We start from the raw sequence: 25,632 nt of genomic DNA on the forward strand, positions 1-25,632 counted from the left end.
AGATCTGTCTGAACATCTCTCTGTTAACCTGGCTGGTCCAGATCTGTCTGAACATCACTCTGTTAACCTGGCTGGTCCAGATCTGTTAACCTGGCTGGTCCAGATCTGTCTGAACATCACTGTTAACCTGGCTGGTCCAGATCTGTTAACCTGGCTGGTCCAGATCTGTCTGAACATCTCTATGTTAACCCCTGTGCGGGACGGACATCCAGCGAAAAATCATATCGCCATTAGCATAACAAAATTTTATAATAAAAAAAAATTATATCGTTTTATAGATACACCTCTCCTGAATCGAACCACGTTGTCCGATTTCAAAAAGGCTTTACAGCAAAAGCAAAACATTAGATTATGTTAGAGGAGTATATCGTAAAAGTAGCAACATAGCCATTTTCCGACCAACCACATGCATCACAAATAACCAAAAAACAGCTAAATGCAGCACTAACCTTTTACAATCTTCATCAGATGACACTCCTAGGACATCATGTTACACAATACATGCATTCTTTTGTTCGATAAAGTTCATATTTATATATAAAAACAGCATTTTACATCGGCGCGTAACGTTGACTAACTATTTTCCCTCAAATGCATCCGATGAAACAGAGCTACAATTTACTAAATTACTATTCGAAAACATTTTTAAAATGTAATATTGTCATTCTAAGATTTATAGATGAATATCTCTTGAAAGCACCTGTAATGCCAGATTTAAAATTAACTTTACTGGGTAATCATACTTTGCGATGAAAGGGGATGCGATACTCTGAAAAATAGGCTAACGTTACAGGTCAGCGCCATCTTGGAACAATCGCATATCACATCTAGTCTTGTATACTATTGTCAATAATCCCTTACCTTTGATTGTCTTCATCAGAAAGCACTTCCAGGAATCCCAGGTCCACAACAAATGTATTTTCGTTCGAAAATATTACTCCTTTATGTTCCAAGAGCTTGTTCTTGTTAGCGCGTCTGAAGGCTGATCCAAATGCTTCGTCGGCCACGGGACAGCCATTTCGAGAAAATGCATTTTTTCCCCATTTAGGTTCGTTCAAACATGTCAAACGTTGTATAACATAAATCTTCAGGGCGTTTTTCAACAAGAGAGCCAATAAGATTCGAGGGGGACGATTGCATTGTCTTTCAAAACGTTTCGAAAGGGGAGGGTAGCCAGGGGCGCCGGCGTCATAATGGTGATGGCCCTCTCCGTGTGACCACGTTCCACAGCGTCTCATTCAGTCAGTTTTCACAGTAGGAGACTCAAACCACTTTGTAAAGACTGGGGACATCTAGTGGAAGCAATAGGAAGTGCGATTAATAGGCAACGTGATGAAGTTGAGTTCGCAATTCAGAATTCCACTTCCTGTTTCCATCTGTCTCGGGGTTTTGACTGCCATATGAGTTCTGTTATACTCACAGACACCATTCAAACAGTTTTAGAAACTTTAGGGTGTTTTCTATCCACAAGTATTAATTATATGCATATCCTAGCTTCTGAGTTTGAGTAGGAGGCCGTTTAAAATGGGCACAAATTTTTTTCAAAAATCGCTTTTGCCAAGAGGTTAACCTGGCTGGTCCAGATCTGTCTGAACATCACTCTGTCTAACCTGGCTGGTCCAGATCTGTCTGAACATCACTCTGTTAACCTGGCTGGTCCAGATCTGTCTGAACTCAGTATGACAGGGCTAGTCAGAGGAGCTGGTTGAAGCACTGACAGATCTGTGACCAGTCTAGGTCACTTCCACTTTAAAGATGCTAAGACATTTTCTAGTCTTGTGTGTTTAGTTTACCTTGCGGTAAATACGCTCAGATGCTAGCCCACATTAATGAGGGGAGGAGAAGGCTTTAGTTGCTAGGGAAATGTTTCGTCTGAGAACGTGTGTTTTCAAAGAGGTGTCTGTTGTTTTGAGAGAAAAGCCAACGTGAAATACAGCAGGAGAATATGTAGCCTGATCTCACACAGAATGGGGATGATGTAGTCTGGGATGATGTAGTCTGGTTACACAGAATGGGGATGATGTAGTCTGGGATGATGTAGTCTGGTTACACAGAATGGGGATGATGTAGTCTGGTCACACAGAATGGGGATGATGTAGTCTGGGATGATGTAGTCTGGTTACACAGAATGGGGATGATGTAGTCTGGTCACACAGAATGGGGATGATGTAGTCTGGTCACACAGAATGGGGATGATGTAGTCTGGTCACACAGAATGGGGATGATGTAGTCTGGTCACACAGAATGGGGATGATGTAGTCTGGGATGATGTAGTCTGGTCATACAGAATGGGGATGATGTAGCCTGGGGAGGATGTAGTCTGGTCACACAGAATGGGGATGATGTAGTCTGGTCACACAGAATTTACATTTACATTTTAGTCATTTAGCAGACGCTCTTATCCAGAGCGACTTACAGTAGTGAATGCATACATTTCATACATTTTTTTTCTCCGTACTGGTCCCCCCTGTGGGAATCGAACCCACAACCCTGGCGTTGCAAACACCATGCTCTAACCAACTGAGCCACACGGGACCGCATGATAGTATGTTGCCTAGTGGGATGTGCTTGTTGATCTCTCCTCTTTTCTCTCTCTTTCCCTCTCTCTCTCTCTCTGCCCCTCTCTCTCTCTGCAGTCAGTACTCGGGTCCCCACAGCCAAGTACACCAAGGTGGGGGAGACTTTGAGACATGTGATCCCAGGTCACATGCAGTGCTCCATGGCGTGTGGAGGGAGGGCCTGTAAATACGAGAACCCGGCCCGCTGGAGTGACAAGGAGCAGGCCGTTAAGGGACTGTACTCCTCATGGTGAGTCTCTAACAGCCTGTGTCTGTCCTCTGTCTCTCTTCTGGGCTTATAGATAGATAGTAAAATAGATAGATAGGTAGTAAGATGGATGGATAGGTAGTAAGATGGATGGATAGGTAGTAAGATAAATGGATAGATAGGTAGATAGATAGATAGATAGATAGGTAGTAAGATAAATGGATAGATAGGTAGTAAAATAGATAGATAGGTAGTAAGATAAATGGATAGATAGATAGGTAGTAAGATGGATGGATAGGTAGTTAGGTAGGTAGTTAGATAGGTAGGTAGGTAGGTAGATAGATAGATAGATAGGTAGTAAGATGGATGGATAGGTAGTTAGGTAGATAGATAGATAGGTAGTAAGATGGGTAGTAAGATGGATGGATAGGTAGTTGGATGGATGGATGGATGGGTAGTGATGGATGGATGGGTAGTTGGATGGATGGATAGATAGATAGGTAGTAAGCCAGGTAGTAAGATAGATAGTAGATAGATAGGTAATAAGCTGGATAGATAGGTAATAAGCTGGATAGATAGGTAATAAGCTGGATAGATAGGTAGTAAGCTGGATAGATAGGTAGTAAGCTGGATAGATAGGTAGTAAGATGGATAGATAGGTAATAAGCTGGATGGATAGGTAATAAGCTGGATGGATAGATAGGTAATAAGATGGATAGGTAGGTAGTAAGATGGATAGATCTAGATGGATAGATAGGTCTAGAGAGATAGGTAGTAAGATGGATAGATCTAGATGGATAGATAGGTCTAGAGAGATAGGTAGTAAGATAGATATAGAGAGATGTAGTTAGAGGGATAGGTAGTAAGATAGATATAGATCTAGAGAGATAGGTAGTAAGATAGATGGGTAGATAGAGAGATAGGTAGTAAGATAGAGATAGGTAGTAAGATATATTCATATATAGACATAAATATATAGATGTATTTGATTATTTAAAACACAATAAAACCTCATGTGGATAAAGCGTTTTAAAATCATCGAGGGTGACACAAAAAAGTTTGAAACTGGTGTTTCCATTGTAGTCCTCTTAAAAAAAAAATGTCTCTAAGCATTAACAAATACAGTATACCGACTAGGCCTGATTGAGTTACAGAACAATAATTAATACATTCTTTAACTTTTCAAAGAATCTCAAAGCGCATTAAAAGTAAGACAACAAATAAATGTGTAAAATAATGCAGATTTGAAAGCGTGTCAGTCGGTTAGTCTGTAAAGGCAGTGTAGGTTCAGTTGAGGGGGCATCGATGGGACAGCCAAGGACAAACAAAGACTGGAGCTGTGTTCCAATACCCATACTAACATACTGTAATACTACATACTTCATGAGGTTATACTACATGCCATATACTGCTAGTTCATTTTGTATACTGTAAACGCACGGTGTCCTTTCAGTTAAGTGTACTAGCGCTTCGCCTGTCTACCGGAGGTTGATGCCAGCTTGTTAGCATAACAAATGACTATCTAGACATCTTACAACTTCATTAACAATGTCCATCGATACCACACACTGACGATACCGCGCAACGACGATACCGCACCACGACGACGACACCGCACCACGACGACGATGCCGCACCACGACGACGATACCGCACGACGACGATACCGCACCACGACGACGATACCGCACCACGACGACGATACCGCACCACGACGATACCGCACCACAACATTTTTTTTTTGTACTGGCCCCCCGTGGGAATCGAACCCACAACCCTGGCGTTGCACACACCATGCTCTACCAACTGAGCCACAGGGAAGACAATACCGCACCACGACGATACCGCACCACGCGATACCGCACCACGACGATACCACTTAGCTAAGAATGATGTGAATAATCAAGTCAATAAATCTTTTCCTCCGTCTGTATTGGATGTGTCGTTGTTTGTGTCCATAAATGTTTTCCTCTGTGGCTCCACTCGTCACACCATTCACTGTATGCGGCTCGAGACAGACACCACACACAATTTACCGTTACCTGCGGCGGCAACTCACCACATCTCATCGTCCTTGCTGTCTATCTGTCGTCGTTAGCCATGTATTCTGCTTTCATGGCAGCTGTATTTGTTGTCCTGGCGACAATGATGATGCTGTCAGTTGGCTGTTCAGAATGATGATGCTGTTCAGAATGATGATGCTGTCAGTTGGCTGTTCAGAATGATGATGCTGTCAGTTGGCTGTTCAGAATGATGATGCTGGCTGTTCAGAATGATGATGCTGTCTGTTGGCTGTTCAGAATGATGATGCTGTCAGTTGGCTGTTCAGAATGATGATGCTGTCAGTTGGCTGTTCAGAATGATGATGCTGTCAGTTGGCTGTTCAGAATGATGATGCTGGCTGTTCAGAATGATGATGCTGTCTGTTGGCTGTTCAGAATGATGATGCTGTCTGTTGGCTGTTCAGAATGATGATGCTGTCAGTTGGCTGTTCAGAATGATGATGCTGTCAGTTGGCTGCCTCAACAACCAGGACATTGTGGAGCCTGAGGATGATGATGATGGAGACCTGGACCAGCCTCTGCAGCAGAATGGGGATCACCTGTAGGACCAGCCTCTGCAGCAGAATGGGGATCACCTGTAGGACCAGCCTCTGCAGCAGAATGGGGATCACCTGTAGGACCAGCCTCTGCCACAGAATGGGGATCACCTGTAGGACCAGCCTCTGCAGCAGAATGGGGATCACCTGTAGGACCAGCCTCTGTGGCAGAATGGATTTCACCTGTAGGACCAGCCTCTGCCACAGAATGGGGATCACCTGTAGGACCAGCCTCTGCAGCAGAATGGGGATCACCTGTAGGACCAGCCTCTGCAGCAGAATGGATAACAGCTCTGCCACAGAATGGGGATCACCTGTAGGACCAGCCTCTGCAGAAGGAAGGCAGAATGGGGATCACCTGTAGGACCAGCCTCTGCAGCAGAATGGGATTCACCTGTAGGACCAGCCTCTGCCACAGAATGGGGATCACCTGTAGGACCAGCCTCTGCAGCAGAATGGGATCACCTGTAGGACCAGCCTCTGCAGCAGAATGGGATTCACCTGTAGGACCAGCTCGCAGCCGCAGCATCAGGAGTGGGCAATGTTGCAGCACCCGCTAACCCCATCCCAGCTGCAATCCCCACCAGTAAAAACAACCCACATGGTTCTCACAGGCACCCTGTTTATAACAGAATGGTTTATTCCTGAATCAAATCAATATCACCCGTGTTCACATATGACATAACTTACTGTTCTGCTTTTTATCATATTACCAGTGTTCAGGCCTCCCAGGTGGCTCAGCGGTCTAAGGCACTGCATCTCAGTAAAAGAGGCGTCACTGCAGTCCCTGGTTCGAATCCAGGCTTCATCACATCTGGGCGTGATTGGGAGTCACATAGGGCGGCGCACAATTGGCCGGGTAGGCCGTCATTGTAAATAAGAATTTGTTGTTAACTGACTTGCCTAGTTAAATAAAAATATTTGATCAAGTGTTCGTATTTCAAATCAAATTTTTATTTGTCACATGAGCCAAAAACAGCAGGTGTAGACTTTACCATGAAATGCTTACTTACAAGATCTTAACCAACAGTGCATTTCAGAAAATTGAGTTAATAAGAAAATATTTACTAAATAAAGTAAAAATAAAAAGGAACACAGTCAAATTACATAAAAATAACACGGCTTTATACAGGGGGCCCGGTACCGAGTAAATGTGCGGGGATACAGGTTAGTCGAGGTAATTTGTAGGGGTAAAGTGACCATGCATAGATGATAAACAGCGAGTAGCAGCAGTGTAAACACAAAGGGGGGGGGTCAATATAAATTGTCCGGGAGGCCATTTGACTAATTGTTCAGCAGTCTTATAGCTTGGGGGTAGAAGCTGTTAATGAGCCTTTTGGTCCTAGACTTGGCGCTCCGGTACCGCTTGCCGTGCGGTAGCAGAGAGAACAGTCTATGACTAGAGTGGCTGGAGTCTTTGACAATTTTTAGGACCTTCCTCTGACACCGCCTGGTATAGAGGTCCTGGATGGCAGGAAGCTTGGCCCCCGTGATGTACTGGGCCGTACGCACTACCCTCTGTAGGGCATTATGGTCAGATACTGAGCAGTTGCCATACCAGGCGGTGATTCAACCAGTCAGGATGCTCTCGATGGTGCAGCTGTAAAACATTTTGCGAAATTGTTTCAGTCTCCTGAGGGGGAAAAGGCGTCATCTTGCCCTCTTCACAACTGTCTTGGTGTGTTTGGATCATGATAGTTTGTTGATGTGGACACTACCGAACATGGAACTCTCGACCCGCTCCACTTCAGCCACGTCGATGTAAACGGGGGCCATTATGTTTGGGCCATTCTTTTCCTGTAGTCCACAATCATCTCCTTTGTCTTTCTCACATTGAGGGAGAGGTTGTGAAGGTTGTTGTCCTGGCACCACACTGACAGGTCTTTGACCTCCTCCCTATAGGCTGTCTCATTGTTGTCGGTGATCAGGCCTGCCACCGTTGGGTCATCAGTAAACATAATGATGGTGTTGGAGTCGTGCCTGGCCATGCAGTCGGGGTGAACAGGGAGTAAAGGAGGAGGGGATTGAGCACGCACCCCTGAGGGGCCCCCGTGTTGAGGATCAGCGTGGCAGATGTGTTGTTACCTACCCTTACTACCTGGGGGCGGCTCGTCAGGAAGTCGAGGATCCAGTTGCAGAGGGAGGTGTTTAGTCCCAGGGTCCTTAGCTTAGTCATGAGCTTTGTGGGCACAATGGTGTTGAACGTTGACCTGTAGTCAATGAACAGCATTCTCACATTTTGTCTTCCTTTTGTCCAGGTGGATAAGGGCCTGGTGAAAAGGAGATTGGCTGTGGCCTCTGTCTGTGTCTTGCTTAGGGCTGTGGCGGTCACGAAATTTAGGCAGCCGGTGATTGTCAAGCAAATAACTGTTGGTCTCACGGTAATTGGTCATTAATTAACTTAAACACTTTTATCTTCTCCTGGCTTCCACACATATTCTACAAGCCACTGATGCAGACCTTTGGAACATCTACATTTTAAAAGTATATGTTTAGATTTTTAAGGCTGCATGATGCGACTAATGATGATTTTTTTAAAGTTGTTTGAAAGGCATGCTTTGTTTTTTTTTGCACAGGCTGTACACACTTCATCAGTCTCTCATTCATAATTTGAGAAGCACTTGATAATGCCTCGAATTTCCTGGTTGCATCCCATTTGTGTGGCCATAATGCACCCTTAGAAAAAATCCATGCCTTTTGCAGCCCTTCTCCTTGAGTGCTGCACTTCACACGGCTCTCCATCACCTGATCTGGTCTTTCTCACAGGCTACAAGTGAAGACAGACACATTGGGGACGCAACTGCGCGCATCCTTATCCAATTCCCGAGGTGCACATTGAAGATAACTGTCCACATTTACTTTTCGTCAGCCAACAAGATGACTAGGCCTAACGAACATCAAAAGTACTAGCCCTATGTCAACCTATTATCTCCCATAGTACAAAAGTTGACCTATTCTGTGTAATAAATAAATATTCCCGAACGTAGACTGGGAAAGTTGTGGGATGCGATAGATCCCAAATGAATACTACCACTAGCATAAAAAAAAAAAAATGTTTTATGCAATGAGGCTGATGCAACAGATCAGAACGTTAAAGAAAGGAAATCCATGCCTTTTGCAGCCTTTCTCAAAACATATACAGTGGCTTGAGAAAGTATTCACCCCCCTTGGCATTTTTTCCTATTTTGTTGCCTTACAACCTGGAATTAAAATAGATTTTTTTTTGGAGGGGGGGGGGTTGTATCATTTGATTTACACAACATGCCTACCATTTTGAAGATGCAAAATATTTTTTCTTGTAAAACAAATAAGAAATAAGACAACAAAAACTTTACTTGTGCGTGCATAACTATTCACCCCCCAAAGGCAATACTTTGTAGAGCCTCCTTTTGCAGCATTTACAGCTACAAGTCTCTTGGGGTATGTCTCTATAAGCTTGGCACGTCTAGCCATTCCCTCATTAAAATGCTAATCATTTTATAACATTTTTGACATGCGTTTTTCTGGATTTTTTTGTTGTTATTCTGTCTCTCATTGTTCAAATAAACCTACCATTAAAATTATAGACTGATAATTTCTTTGTCAGTGGGCAAACGTACAAAATCAGCAGGGGATCAAATACTTTTTTTCCCCTCACTGTAGCGTTTTCCTTGATGGCCAAATAGCTCAATTTTAGTCTCATCTGACCAGAGTACCTTCTTCCATATGTTTGGGGAATCTCCCACATGCCTTTTGGCGAACACTAAACATGTTTGCTTATTTTTTTTCTTCCGCTGTGGAGTTTTGCAGCTCCTTCAGGGTTATCCTTGGTCTCTTTGTTGCCTCTCTGATTAATGTCCTCCTTGCCTGGTCCGTGAGTTTTGGTGAGTGGCACTCTCTTGGCAGGTTTGTTGTGGTGCCATATTCTTTCAATTTTTTAATAATGGATTTAATGGAGCTCTGTGGGATGTTCAAAGTTTCTGATATTTTTTTATAACCCAACCCTGATCTGTACTTCTCCACAACTTTGTCCCTGACCTGTTTGGAGAGCTCCTTGGTCTTCATGGTGCCTCTTGCTTGGTGGTGTCCCTTTGCTTAGTGGTGCTGCAGACTCTGGGGCCTTTCAGAACAGGTGTATATATACTGAGATCATGTGACACTTAGATTGCACACAGGTGGACTTTATTTATCTAATTATGTGACCTCTGAAGGTAATTGGTTGCACCAGATCTTATTTAGGGGCTTCATAGAAAAGGGGGTGAATACATATGCAAGCTCCAATTTTCCATATATATTTTTTTTGTAGAATTTTTTTTTCACTTCACCAATTTGGACTATTTTGTGTATGTCCATTACATGAAATCCAGAAAAAAATCCATTTAAATTAGAGGTTGTAATGCAACAAAATAGGAAAAACGCCAAGGGGGATGAATACATTTGCAAGGCGCTGTAGGCCTGTGGGCTAGACTACATGAGATGTGCGACTATGATTAGAAAATGTTTTTTTTTTTAAAGAAAACAAAGGTGTTGTTTCTAGCCTTATGCTGGGCATCATTCACAAGTGATAATATATAATTCACAGGTGATATTGAGTAATATTGTCACCTATCAGACTATTCTTGATTTAATCTTGTCTTTACATTTACTAAATAATATACTAAATAATGTACTAAATAATGTACTAAATAATGTACTAAATAATATACTAAATAATATACTAAATAATATACTAAATAACGTACTAAATAATGTACTAAATAATATACTAAATAATATACTAAATAACGTACTAAATAACGTACTAAATAATGTACTAAATAATGTACTAAATAATGTACTAAATAATATTTGTGTGAAATTAGTTTTGATTTAGAATGGACCATTATCATGCACCTGCCTCAAAAGGGGAAAAATACTTGTCAGCTCTGCACTTAAATAGCGAATGGAGGACTCTTTTCCTGTGGTTCATTTTCATGCCGGCCAGGTAGGCTATACTCCTGTTGTAAAGAGAAGCGATGTGCTTACTATTAGGAAAGTTGAGAAATAAATATAGTAGGTCTAGCCTATAGAAAGCTGATGGGATCCTCCTATTTTTAATAGAGGCCATCACTCTGTTTTCTCACTCAATTTCATAGACTATAGAGATACATGAGCTCATGTGCTCTCATGAAGTGTTTGATTAGGTTTTCCATTACATTTGCATTGATGTCAGAGTGATTAGGGGGACAATAGAGTGCTGAGTACCAGGCAGTTAGCTAGTTTGGTAGGTTACTAATGACCAGCAGCAGCAGCAGAGTTTGGAGAAGCCTAATTACCGTGACTAAACAGTCACATGGAATTTGACTGCCTTCATGACTCGTGACCGCTGGTATGGCGGTAATACGGTCACTACAACAGCCCTAGTCTCGCTACTCCTGGTGAAAATTATATGGACTCTGGGTTTTGGCTCTGGCCTGGCCTATGTTTAGGTCCATTCATCTAATGCCCTTTGTGTGGGCCTTCTGTTTGTGACTGTGTGTGTAGACTATGCTGTGTGTTCTGCATTCTCTCTGTATTCTATATTCTCTGTATATTCTCTGTGTATTCTATATTTTACATTCTCTGTATTCTGCATTCTCTGTGTATTCAATATTCTGAGTTCTATATTTTACATTCTCTGTATTCTATATTCTCTGTGTTTTCCAGTGGTGGAAAAATGTCGTACTTGAGTAAAAGTAAAGATACCTTAATAGAAAATGGCTCAAGTAAAAGTGAAAGTCACTCAGTAAAATACTACTTGAGTAAGAGTCTAAAAGTATTAAATATACAGTACCAGTCAAAAGTTTGGACACACCTACTCATTCCAGGGCTTTTCTTTATTTTTACAATTTTATACATTGTAGAATAATGAAGACATAAAAACTATGAAATAACACATTTGGCATCATGTAGTAACCAAAAACATATATTTTAGATTCCTCAAAGTAGCCACCCTTTGCCTTAATGACAGCTTTCACACTCTTGGCATTCTCTCAACCAGCCTCATGACGTAGTCACCTGGAATGTATTTCCATTAACAGGTGTGCCTTGTTAAAAGTTAATTTGTGGAATTTATTACCTTGTTAATGCATTCAGTTGTGTTGTGACAAGGTAGGGGTGGTATACAGAAGATGGCCCTATTTGGTAAAAGACCAAGTCCATATTATGGCAAGAACAGCTCAAATAAACAAAGAGAAACGACAGTCCATCATTACTTTTAGACATGTAGGTCAGTCAATGTGGAACATTTCAATTTCTTCAAGTGCAGTCGCAAAAACCATCAAGCGCTATGATGAAACTGGCTCTCATGAGAACCGCCACAGGAAAGGAAGACCCAGAGTTACCTCTGCTGCAGAGGATAAGTTCATTAGAGTTACCAGCCACAGAAATTGCAGCCCAAATAAATGCTTCACAGAGTTCAAGTAACAGACACATCTCAACAGCAACTGTTCAGAGGAAACTGCGTGAATCAGGCCTTCATGGTCAAATGGCGGCGGTGGGGAAGACTGCCGTCTTATCGGCTCTTAACCTCTCTAGCTATTATCTATTATATATTATATATATTATCTATTATATATATCCATGCTATTTTTTTGGCTATTTTTTTTGTTGTTTTTTTTTGCGTTGTCTCTTATGACCGAAAAGTGCTTCTGGACATCATAACTGGGATTACTCCCCTGAAATTGGACGAGGAGTTCTTCTTCAATGAGTCGGACGCGAGGGATATACTACGGACACCCGGAACCTTATAAGCAATTCCGGTATGCCCTCTGACGAACCATCAAAGAGTCAAAACAGGACTAAGATCGAATCGTACTACACCGGCTCTGACGCTCGTCGGATGTGGCAGGGCTTGCAAACTGTTACAGACTACAAAGGGAAGCACAGCAGAGAGCTGCCCAGTGACATGAGCCTACCAGATGAGCTAAATAACTTATATGCTCGCTTCGAGGCAAGTTACACTGAAACATGCATGAGACCATCAGCTGTTCCGGACGATTGTGTGATCACGCTCTCCGTAGCCGACGTGAGTAAGACATTTAAACAGGTCAACATACACAAGGCCGCGGGGCCAGACGGATTACCAGGACGTGTGCTCCTGGCATGTGCAGACCAACTGTGTCAATATGGCTGTTTTCACTGACATTTTCAACATGTCCCTGATTAAGTCTGTAATACCAACATGTTTCAAGCAGATCACCATAGTCCCTGTGCCCAAGAACACTAAGGCAACCTGCCTAAATGACTACAGACCCGTAGCACTCACGTCCGTAGCCATGAAGTGCTTTGAAAGGCTGATAATGGCTCACATCAACACCATTATCCCTGACACCCTAGACCCACTCCAATTTGCATACCGCCCCAACAGATCCACAGATGATGCAATCTCTATTGCACTCCACACTGCCCTTTCCCACCTGGACAAAATAAACACTTATGTGAGAATGCTATTCATTGACTACAGTCTGCACTCAAAGCTCATCACTAAGCTAAGGACCCTGGGACTAAACAACTCCCTCTGCAACTGGATCCTGGACTTCCTGATGGGCCTCACCAGGTGGTAATGGTAGGCAACAACACATTTGCCACGCTGATCCTCAACATGCGGGCCCCTCCGGTACTCCCTGTTCACCCACGACTGCATGGCCATGCACGACTCCAACACCATCATTTAGTTTGCTGACGACACAACAGTGGTAGGCCTGATCACCGACAAAACAGCCAATAGGGAGGAGGTCAGAGACCTGGCCGTGTGGTGCAAGGACAACAACCTCTCCCTCAACGTGTGATCAAGACAAAGGAGATGATTGTGGACTACAGGAAAAGGAGGACCGAGCACGCCCCCATTCTCATCGACGGGGCCGTAGTGGAGCAGGTTGAGAGCTTCAAGTGCCTTGGTGTCCACATCAACAACAAACTAACATGGTCCAAGCACACCAAGACCGTCACACGACAAAGCCTATTCCCCCTCAGGAGGCTGAAAAGATTTGGAGGTGTCAGAGGAAGGCCCTAACAATTGTCAAAGACTGCCGTAGTCTCTGCTACCCACAGCAAGCGGTACCGGCGCACCAAGTCTAGGTCCAAGAGGCTTCTAAACAGCTTCTACCCTACATTGACTGTGTACCGGTACCCCCTGTATATAGCCTCCACATTGACTCTGTACCGGTACCCTCTGTATATAGCCTCCACATTGACTCTGTACCGGTACCCCCTGTATATACCCTCCACATTGACTCTGTACCGGTACCCCCTGTATATAGCCTCCACATTGACTCTGTACCGGTACCCCCTGTATATAGCCTCCACATTGACTCTGTACCGGTACCCCCCTGTATATAGCCTCCACATTGACTCTGTACCGGTACCCCCTGTATATAGCCTCCACATTGACTCTGTACCGGTACCCCCTGTATATAGCCTCCACATTGACTCTGTACCGGTACCCCCTGTATATAGCCTCCACATTGACTCTGTACCGGTACCCCCTGTATATAGCCTCCACATTGACTCTGTACCGGTACCCCCTGTATATAGCCTCCACATTGACTCTGTACCGGTACCCCCTGTATATAGCCTCCACATTGACTCTGTACCGGTACCCCCCTGTATATAGCCTCCACATTGACTCTGTACCGGTACCCCCCTGTATATAGCCTCCACATTGACTCTGTACCGGTACTCCCTGTATATAGCCTCCACATTGACTCTGTACCGGTACTCCCTGTATATAGCCTCCACATTGACTCTGTACCGGTACTCCCCTGTATATAGCCTCCACATTGACTCTGTACCGGTACCCCCCTGTATATAGCCTCCACATTGACTCTGTACCGGTACCCCCTGTCTATAGCCTCCACATTGACTCTGTACCGGTACCCCCTGTCTATAGCCTCCACATTGACTCTGTACCGGTACCCCCTGTCTATAGCCTCCACATTGACTCTGTACCAGTACCCCCCTGTATATAGCCTCCACATTGACTCTGTACCAGTACCCCCCTGTACATAGCCTCCACATTGACTCTGTACCGGTACCCCCCTGTATATAGCCTCCACATTGACTCTGTACCGTAATACCCTGTATATAACCTCCACATTGACTCTGTACCGGTACCCCCCTGTATATAGCCTCCACATTGACTCTGTACCGGTACCCCCCTGTATATAGCCTCCACATTGACTCTGTACCGGTACCCCCCTTGTATATAGCCTCCACATTGACTCTGTACCGGTACCCCCCTGTATATAGCCTCCACATTGACTCTGTACCGGTACTCCCTGTATATAGCCTCCACATTGACTCTGTACCGGTACCCCCTGTATATAGCCTCCACATTGACTCTGTACCGGTACCCCCCTGTATATAGCCTCCACATTGACTCTGTACCGGTACCCCCTGTATATAGCCTCCACATTGACTCTGTACCGTAACACCCTGTATATAGCCTCCACATTGACTCTGTACCGGTACCCCCTGTATATAGCCTCCACATTGACTCTGTACCGGTACCCCCTGTATATAGCCTCCACATTGACTCTGTATCGGTACCCCCCTGTATATAGCCTCCACATTGACTCTGTATCGGTACCCCCTGTATATAGCCTCCACATTGACTCTGTACCGGTACCCCCTGTATATAGCCTCCACATTGACTCTGTACCGGTACCCCCTGTATATAGCCTCCACATTGACTCTGTACCGGTACCCCCCTGTATATAGCCTCCACATTGACTCTGTACCGGTACCCCCTGTATATAGCCTCCACATTGACTCTGTACCGTAACACCCTGTATATAGCCTCCACATTGACTCTGTACCGGTACCCCCTGTATATAGTCTCCACATTGACTCTGTACCGGTACCCCCTGTATATAGCCTCCACATTGACTCTGTATCGGTACCCCCTGTATATAGCCTCCACATTGACTCTGTATCGGTACCCCCTGTATATAGCACCTCTATTGTTATTTACTGCTGCTCTTTAATTACTTGTTATTCTTATCTCTTAGTTTTTTTTGTATTTTCTTAACCTCTCTGGGCTAGGTGGGACGTTTGCGTCCCACCCTAGGCAACAGCCAGTGGAATCCCGTGGTGCGATATTCAAATACCTTAGAAATGCTATTACTTCAATTTCTCAAACATATGACTATTTTACACCATTTTAAAGACAAGACTCTCGTTAATCTAACCACACTGTCCGATTTCAAAAAGGCTTTACAACGAAAGCAAAATATTACATTATGTCAGCAGAGTACCCAGCCAGAAATAATCAGACACCCATTTTTCAAGCTAGCATATAATGACACAAAATCCAAACCACAGCTAAATGCAGCACTAACCTTTGATGATCTTCATCAGATGACACTCCTAGGACATTATGTTATACAATACATGCATGTTTTGTTCAATCAAGTTCATATTTATATCAAAAAACAGCTTTTTACATTAGCATGAGACTAGCATGTGACTAGCATTCCCACCGAACACTTCCGGTGAATTTACTAAATTACTCACGATAAACGTTCACAAAAAACATAACAATTATTTTAAGAATTATAGATACAGAACTCCTTTATGCAATCGCGGTGTCCGATTTTAAAATAGCTTTTCGGTGAAAGCACATTTTGCAATATTCTGAGTAGCTAGCTATTTTGACACCCACCAAGTTTGGTACTTCTACTTCAACAACAAATGTTGGTTTGGTTCCAAATGATCCATAGTTATATCCAAATAGCGGCGTTTTGTTTGTGCGTTCAAGACACTATCCGAAGGGTGACGCGCCGGCGCATATCGTGACAAAAAATGTCAAAATATTCCATTACCGGCCTTCGAAGCATGTCAAACGCTGTTTAAAATACATTTTTATGCGATTTTTCTCGTAAAATAGCGATAATATTCCGACCGGGAGAAGTTGTTTTCGTTCAAAGACTCAAAGAAGAAAATGGACTCTTCACGTGCACGCGCGCGCGCCCGTCTCATTGTTCTCAGATCGACCACCACTTACCAAATGCACTACTGTTTTTCAGCCAGTAACTGCAGAGTCATCATTCAACGTTCTGGCGCCTTCTGAGAGCCTATGGGAGCCTTAGAAAGTGTCACGTTACAGCAGAGATCCTCTGTTTTGGATAGAGATGACAAAGAAGGCCAAGAAATGGTCAGAGAGGGCACTTCCTGTTTAGAATCTTCTCAGGTTTTGGCCTGCCATATGAGTTCTGTTATACTCACAGACACCATTCAAAGAGTTTTAGAAACTTTAGGGTGTTTTCTATCCAAATCAAACAATTATATGCATATTCTAGTTACTGGGCAGGAGTAGTAACCAGATTAAATCGGGTACGTTTTTTATCCGGCCGTGCAAATACTGCCCCCTATCCCCAACAGGTTAACACTGCATCTTAGGGATAGGAGTCCCGCTAGTCCCTCTGATTTGTCATCCAAAGGGTCCCAGCTATAACATGTAGTGTTGTTTTGTTAGATACAATCCTTCTTTATATCCCAAAAAGTGTGTTTTAGTTGGCGTCATCAATTTGAGTAATCCACTCATTCAACATGCAGAGAAATTAATCCTAAAATCTACCCCTAAACTTTGTTTCAACAAGTAAAAATACATTTCTATTTACTCCTCAGATACCCTAAAATGTAATAAAACTATAATATTTGTTACGGAAAGAAGTATGTTCAATAGGAAACCGATTTTAGCTGGTGTGTAATGTCTTCATGCACGCGCTAACACGAATGTCCAAGACTGGGTCCCTGTAATAAAACTGATATTTCTTATTCGTTTTTGAAGTTACAAGCCTGAAACCTTGAACATAGACTGCTGACACCCTGTGGAAGGGAGGTAATTTTTAATATGACCTTTCTCTTGCCTTTCTAAGAGGATGGTCTCTCAAAAACAATCAATTCCGTTTGGTTTTTCTTTGGATTTTCTCCTACCATATCTATTGTGTTATATTCTCCTACATTATTTTAACACTTCTACATACTTCAAAGTGTTTTCTTTCCAATGGTACCAATTGTATGCATATCCTGGCTTCAGGGCCTGAGCAACAGGCAGTTTACTTTGGGCACGTCATTCAGACAGGAAGTGGAGAAAAAGGGGCCTAGCCCTAAAAAGTTTTAATTAAGGGCTTGTAAGTAAGCATTTCACTGTAAGGTCTACACCTGTTGTATTCAGCATTTCACTGTGATGTCTACTACACCTGTTGTATTCAGCATTTCACTGTGAGGTCTACTACACCTGTTGTATTCAGCATTTCACTGTGAGGTCTACTACACCTGTTGTATTCAGCATTTCACTGTGAGGTCTACTACACCTGTTGTATTCAGCATTTCACTGTGAGGTCTACACCTGTTGTATTCAGCATTTCACTGTGAGGTCTACACCTGTTGTATTCAGCGTTTCACTGTGAGGTCTACACCTGTTGTATTCAGCATTTCACTGTGAGGTCTACTACACCTGTTGTATTCAGCATTTCACTGTGAGGTCTACTACACCTGTTGTATTCAGCATTTCACTGTAAGGTCTACTACACCTGTTGTATTCAGCATTTCACTGTAAGGTCTACTACACCTGTTGTATTCAGCATTTCACTGTGAGGTCTACTACACCTGTTGTATTCAGCATTTCACTGTAAGGTCTACTACACCTGTTGTATTCAGCGTTTCACTGTAAGGTCTACTACACCTGTTGTATTCAGCATTTCACTGTAAGGTCTACTACACCTGTTGTATTCATCATTTCACTGTGAGGTCTACTACACCTGTTGTATTCAGCATTTCACTGTACACGTGACAAAATAAAACTTGATTTGAAATTGTTGCGAAGAAACCATTTCTCAAGGACACCAATAAGAAGGACAGACTTGCTTGGGACAAGAAACACGAGCAAGGGACATTAGACTGGTGGAAATCTGTCCTTTGGTCTGATGAGTCCAAATATGAGATTTTTGGTTCCAACCACCGTGTCTTTGTGAGACGCTGAGTAGGTGAACGGATGATCTCCGCATGTGTGGTTCCCACCGTGAAGCATGGAAGAGGAAGTGTGATGGTGTGGTGGTGCTTTGCTGGTGACACTTTCAGAGATTTTATTTAGTATTCAAAGCACACTTAACCAGCATGGCTACCACAGTATTATGCAGCGATACGCCATCCTATCTGGTTTGCGCTTAGTGGGACTATCAATTGTTTTTCAACAATAAAATGACCCAACACACCTCCAGGCTGTGTAAGGGCTATTTGACCAAGAAGGAGAGTGATGGAGTGCTGCATCAGATGACCTGGCCTCCACAATCGCCCGACCTCAACCCAATTGAGATGGTTTGGGATGAGTTGGACCGCAGAGTGAACGAAAAGCAGCCAACAAGTGCTCATCATATGTGGGAACTCCTTCAAGACTGTTGGAAAAGTATTCAGGTGAAGCTCGTTGAGAGAATGCCACGAGTCGCAAAATACAAAGTGTATATATGTATTTGTATGTATTTATGTATGTGTATATGTATGCATTTTTATATGTATTTATAAACTGGGTGGTTCGAGCCCTGAATTCTGATTGGCTGACAGCCGTGGTATATCAGACCGTATACCGCTGGTATGACGAGGCATTTCTTTTTACTGCTTTAATTAGGTTGGTATCCAGTTTATAATAGCAATAAGGCATCTCTGGGCTTTGTGATATATGGCCAAAATACACGGTATCCAGGCACTCTGCGTAGCGTCATGCAATGAACAGCCCTTAGCTGCGGTATATTGGCCATATAAATATATGTGGGTATGTATATAAATATATATATTTACCCCAAAAATATAAGGGGGATTGGAAATGATGCAGACCATTACATTGACGGAACGACAATCTGTCTGCAATATTAATGCTGTAACCACCCCCTAAAAAAATTATAGTAATACAGATAAATAAATATGCAAAATGTATTAGAAAAAAGGAGTGAACAGAACAGCACACACTGGCTCTAACCAGAATAGAAAGAGGAGTGGGAGGCCCCGGTGCACAACTGAGCAAGAGGACAAGTACGTTAGAGTGTCTAGTTTGAGAAACAGAAACCTTCTAGGGAGAGTTGCAAAGAAAAAGCCTTATCGCAGACTGGTCAATAAAAATAAAAGATGAGCAAAAGAACACAGACACTGGACAGAGGAACTCTGCCTAGAAGGCCAGCATCCCGGAGTCGCCTCTTCACTGTTGACGTTGAGACTGGTGTTTTGCTGGTACTCTTTAATGAAGCTGCCAGTTGAGGACTTGTGAGGCGTCTGTTTCTCAAACTAGACACTCTCTCATGTACTTGTCCTCTTGCTCAGTTCTGCACCGGGGCCTCCCACTCCTCTTTCTATTCTGGTTAGAGCCAGTTTGCGCTGTTCTGTGAAGGGTGTAGTACACAGCGTTGTACGAGATCTTCAGTTTCTTGGCAATTTCTCGCATGGAATAGCAAAGGAACTTGAACCTGAAAAACTACAGCCCTGTCGATGAGAATGGGGGCGTGCTCGGTCCTCCTTTTCCTGTAGTCCACGATCATCTCCTTTGTCTTGATCATGTTGAGGGAGAGGTTTTTATCCTTGCACCACAAGGTCAGGTCTCGGACCTCCCTGTAGGCTGTCTCATCGTTGTCGGTGATCAGACCTACCACTATTCTGTATTCTCTGTGTATTCTATATTATCTGTGTATTCTACATTCTCTGTGTATTCTACATTCTCTGTGTATTCTATATTATCTGTGTATTCTATATTATCTGTGTATTCTATATTCTCTGTGTATTCTATATTCTCTGTGTATTCTATATTCTCTGTGTATTCTATGGGTATCCTATATATTCTGTATTTTTCCTGTAAGTCCTCTGCTACGCTGCTCCTCCCATGTCTGAGGCAGCCAGCTGGGTGGTGTCCTATTGTAAATAAGATACCTGATCAATAAGTAAACACAAAGTAATCAATACACACGCTCCTCCGCTGCCACACATGGCCAGTAACTAATGCCCAGCAGCTTAACTGGTAGCGTCATTCATCTGCTTGTTTTCCGGTGCTGCTCTGTTCAAATAATTAATATTACATGTACCGTGATTCATTAACGGTGTGTGAACTGTCCTGATGTGTAATCACCATGTAATTCCTCTCTCTCTCTCTCTCTCTCTCTCTCTGTCTCTCTCTCTCTCTGTCTCTCTCTCTCTCTCTCTCTCTCTCTCTCTCTCTCTCTCTCTCTCTCTCTCTCTCTGCAGGATAACTGACAACTTGCTGGCGATGGCAAGGCCTTCTACTGAAATACTTGAGAAATACAATATCATTGAGCAGTTTACAAGGTACTCTCCTTTCTTTGGTGTTTTAGAAGACAAAACACTAGCTGTCACTAGTTAATAGCTAGTGGTTTCCTGGTGGTGCTAATAGCTAGTGGTTTCCTGGTGGTGCTAATAGCTAGTGGTCTCCTGGTGGTGCTAATAGCTAGTGGTTTCCTGGTGGTGCTAATAGCTAGTGGTCTCCTGGTGGTGCTAATAGCTAGTGGTCTCCTGGTGGTGCTAATAGCTAGTGGTCTCCTGGTGGTGCTAATAGGTAGTGGTCTCCTGGTGGTGCTAATAGCTAGTGGTCTCCTGGTGGTGCTAATAGCTAGTGGTCTCCTGGTGGTGCTAATAGGTAGTGGTCTCCTGGTGGTGCTAATAGCTAGTGGTCTCCTGGTGGTGCTAATAGCTAGTGGTTTCCTGGTGGTGCTAATAGCTAGTGGTCTCCTGGTGGTGCTAATAGCTAGTGGTCTCCTGGTGGTGCTAATAGCTAGTGGTCTCCTGGTGGTGCTAATAGCTAGTGGTCTCCTGGTGGTGCTAATAGCTAGTGGTTTCCTGGTGGTGCTAATAGCTAGTGGTTTCCTGGTGGTGCTAATAGCTAGTGGTTTCCTGGTGGTGCTAATAGCTAGTGGTCTCCTGGTGGTGCTAATAGCTAGTGGTCTCCTGGTGGTGCTAATAGGTAGTGGTCTCCTGGTGGTGCTAATAGCTAGTGGTTTCCTGGTGGTGCTAATAGCTAGTGGTTTCCTGGTGGTGCTAATAGGTAGTGGTCTCCTGGTGGTGCTAATAGCTAGTGGTCTCCTGGTGGTGCTAATAGCTAGTGGTTTCCTGGTGGTGCTAATAGCTAGTGGTCTCCTGGTGGTGCTAATAGCTAGTGGTTTCCTGGTGGTGCTAATAGGTAGTGGTCTCCTGGTGGTGCTAATAGCTAGTGGTCTCCTGGTGGTGCTAATAGCTAGTGGTTTCCTGGTGGTGCTAATAGCTAGTGGTCTCCTGGTGGTGCTAATAGCTAGTGTTCTCCTGGTGGTGCTAATAGCTAGTGGTCTCCTGGCGGTGCTAATAGCTAGTGGTCTCCTGGTGGTGCTAATAGCTAGTGTTCTCCTGGTGGTGCTAATAGCTAGTGGTCTCCTGGCGGTGCTAATAGCTAGTGGTCTCCTGGTGGTGCTAATAGCTAGTGGTCTCCTGGTGGTGCTAATAGCTAGTGGTCTCCTGGTGGTGCTAATAGCTAGTGGTCTCCTGGCGGTGCTAATAGCTAGTGGTCTCCTGGTGGTGCTAATAGCTAGTGGTCTCCTGGTGGTGCTAATAGCTAGTGACAGGTAGTGGTCTCCTGGTGGTGCTAATAGCTAGTGGTCTCCTGGCGGTGCTAATAGCTAGTGACAGGTAGTGGTCTCCTGGTGGTGCTAATAGCTAGTGGTCTCCTGGTGGTGCTAATAGCTAGTGGTCTCCTGGTGGTGCTAATAGCTAGTGGTCTCCTGGTGGTGCTAATAGCTAGTGGTCTCCTGGTGGTGCTAATAGCTAGTGGTCTCCTGGTGGTGCTAATAGCTAGTGGTCTCCTGGTGGTGCTAATAGCTAGTGGTCTCCTGGTGGTGCTAATAGCTAGTGGTCTCCTGGTGGTGCTAATAGCTAGTGGTCTCCTGGTGGTGCTAATAGCTAGTGGTCTCCTGGTGGTGCTAATAGCTAGTGGTCTCCTGGTGGTGCTAATAGCTAGTGGTCTCCTGGTGGTGCTAATAGCTAGTGGTCTCCTGGTGGTGCTAATAGCTAGTGGTCTCCTGGTGGTGCTAATAGCTAGTGACAGGTAGTGGTCTCCTGGTGTTTTCAGGTGTGATGTGTAGGCCTGTTGGTGGTGCTAATAGCTAGTGGTCTCCTGGTGGTGCTAATAGCTAGTGGTCTCCTGGCGGTGCTAATAGCTAGTGACAGGTAGTGGTCTCCTGGTGTTTTCGTGTGTGGGTGGTGGTGCTAATAGCTAGTGGTCTCCTCGTGGTGCTAATAGCTAGTGGTCTCCTGGTGGTGCTAATAGCTAGTGGTCTCCTGGTGGTGCTAATAGCTAGTGGTCTCCTGGTGGTGCTAATAGCTAGTGGTCTCCTGGTGTTTTCAGGTGTGATGTGTAGGCCTGTTGGTGCTGCTGATAGCTGGCAACATGTTCCCTCCAGGTGTGGCCTTCGTACGGTGATCAACCTGCAGCGTCCCGGGGAACACGCCAGCTGTGGTAACCCTCTGGAACATGACTCTGGATTCACCTACAGACCTGAGATGTTCATGGAGGCTGGCAGTGAGTATCTCTACCTCGCAATCAATTCAATTCAAAGGGCTTTATTGGCATGGGAAACATATGTTTACATAGCTAAAGCAAGTGAAATAGATACTAAAGTGAAATAAACAATAAAAAAATGAACAGTAAACATTACACTCACATAAGTGTCAAAGGAATAGAAACATTTCAAATGTCATATGTCTATACAGTGCTTTCGGAAAGTATTCAGACCCCTGGACATTTTCCACATTTTGTTAGATTACAGCCTTATTCTAAAATTGATTAAAACAAATAAAAATCTTCATAAATCTACACACAGTACCCCATAATGACAAAGCAAAAACAGGTTTTTAGACATTTTTGCTAATTTATATTAAAAGAAAAATGATATCACATTTATGTAAATATTCATTCCCTGTACTTAGTACTTTGTTGAAGCACCTTTAGCAGTGATTACAGCCTCAACTCTTCTTGGTTATGATGCCGCAAGCTTGGCACACCTCTGGCCTGCTGGCCCCCCAACCTCTGAGGAAGCACAGTTCCCGCTCAGCCCAGTCAAAACTGTTCGCTGCTCTGGCACCCCAATGGTGGAACAAGCTCCCTCACGACGCCAGGACAGCGGAGTCAATCACCACCTTCCGGAGACACCTGAAACCCCACCTCTTTAAGGAACACCTGGGATAGGATAAAGTAATCCTTCTAAACCCCCCCCTTTACAATAGATGCACTATTGTAAAGTGGTTGTTCCACTGGATATCACAAGGTGAATGCACCAATTTGTAAGTCGCTCTGGATAAGAGCGTCTGCTAAATGACTTAAATGTAAATGTATTTGGGGAGTTTATCACATTCTTCTCTGCAGGCTCTCTCAGGTTGGATGGGGAGCGTTGCTGCAAGGCTATTTTCAGGTCTCTCCAGAGATGTTTGATCGGGTTCAAGTCCGGGCTCTGCCTGGGCCACTCAAGGATGTTGAGACTTGTCCCGAAGCCGCTCTTGCGTTGTCTTGGCTGTGTGCTTAGGGTTGTTGTCCTGTTGGAAGGTGAACCTTCGCCCCAGTCCCTGCCACTGAAAAACATACCCACAGCATGATGCTGCCACCACCATGCTTCACCGTAAGGATGGGGCCAGGTTTCCTCCAGACGTGATGCTTGGCATTCAGGTCAAAGAGTTGAATCTTGGTTTCATCAGACCAGAGAATCTTGTTTCTCATGATCTGAGCCTTTAGGTGCCTTTTGGCAAACCCCAAGCGGGCTGTCATGTGCCTTTTACTGAGGAGTGGCTTCCGTCTGGCCACTCTACCATAAAGGCCTGATTAGTGGAGTTTTGCAGAAATGTCTGTCCTTCTGGAAGGTTCTCCCATCTCCACAGAGGAACTCTGGAGCTCTGTCTGAATGACCATTGGGTTCTTGGTTACCTCCGTGACCAAGGCCCTTCTCCCCCGATTGCTCAGTTTGGCCTGGCGGCCAGCTCTAGGAAGAGTCTTGGTGGTTCCAAACTTCTTCCATTTAATAATGATGGAGGCCACTGTGTTCTTTGGGACCTTCAATGCTGCATACATTTTTGGTACCTTTCCTCAGATCTGTGCCTCGACACAATCCTGTCTTGGAGCTCTACAGACAATTCCTTCGACCTCATGGCTTGGTTTTTGCTCTGACATGCACTGTCAACTGTGGGACCTTATCAATTGAATTTGTCACAGGCGGACTCCAAACAAGTTGTAGAAACATCACAAGAATGATCAATGGAAACAGGAAGCACCTGAGCTCAATGTGGAGTCTCATAGCAAAGAGTCTGAATACTTATGTAAATACGTTTTTTTCGGGGTTATTTTTGTATTTTATTTTTTTACAAATTTCTAAAAAGCCTGTTTTTGCTTTGTCATTATGGGGTATTGTGTGTAGATTGATGAGGCAAAAAAACGATTTAATCCATTTTAGAATAAGGCTGTAACGTAACAAAATGTGGAAAAAGTCAAGGGGTCTGAATACTTTCCGAATGCACTTTATATATATATAATGTGTGCAGTCGCAAAAACCATCAAGTGCTATGATGAAACTGGCTCTCATGAGGACCGCCACAGGAACGGAAGACCCAGAGTTACCTCTGCTGCAGAGGATAAGTTCATTAGAGTTACCAGCCTCAGATTGCAGCGCAAATAAATTATTCACGGAGTGTGTAGTACTGCGAGTCGGTAGTACTGCGAGTCTTCGGTAGTACTGCGAGTCGGTAGTACTGCGAGTCTTCGGTAGTACTGCGAGTCTTCGGTAGTACTGCGAGTCTTCGGTAGTACTGCGACTCTTCGGTAGTGTACTGCGAGTCTTCGGTAGTACTGCGAGTCTTCGGTAGTACTGCGAGTCTTCGGTAGTACTGCGAGTCTTCGGTAGTACTGCGAGTCTTCGGTAGTACTGCGACTCTTCGGTAGTACTGCGAGTCTTCGGTAGTACTGCGAGTCTTCGGTAGTACTGCGACTCTTCGTTAGTGTATACTGCTCGGATGTTCCCTTGGCGTTCGGAACACCGAACATCATTCTTCAGGTTGAATCTTTCGTTGTAACAATGTATAAACACGTCATCGCTCTCGCTGCTGGTGATTCTCTGATCCACCTCTACGCAGACGACACCATTCTGTATACTTCTGGCCCTTCTTTGTAACAATGTATAAAACACATCATTGGGGTAGATTGTAGTTCATGTTCTTACTGCGTCTCAATTGGCACCCTATTCTCTATATAGTGCACCGCTTTGGTG

The 25,632-nt window shown here is 44.1% G+C and overlaps 1 protein-coding gene across 2 annotated transcripts in view; it reads left to right on the top strand.

The window, feature by feature from the left end:
- ptpdc1a (protein tyrosine phosphatase domain containing 1a) overlaps nt 1–25,632 on the top strand; it is a 77,481-nt gene that overhangs the window by 28,063 nt on the left and 23,786 nt on the right. For both annotated transcript variants that reach the window (XM_045705347.1, XM_045705346.1), the window contains exons 3-5: nt 2,637–2,808; nt 20,588–20,668; nt 22,786–22,904. In XM_045705347.1, the coding sequence (XP_045561303.1) occupies nt 2,637–2,808; nt 20,588–20,668; nt 22,786–22,904 (372 nt within the window). The remainder of the gene's footprint in view (nt 1–2,636; nt 2,809–20,587; nt 20,669–22,785; nt 22,905–25,632) is intronic.

The sequence above is a fragment of the Salmo salar genome, chromosome ssa22 (genome assembly GCF_905237065.1).
Source record: "Salmo salar chromosome ssa22, Ssal_v3.1, whole genome shotgun sequence".
Taxonomy (NCBI): domain Eukaryota; kingdom Metazoa; phylum Chordata; class Actinopteri; order Salmoniformes; family Salmonidae; genus Salmo; species Salmo salar.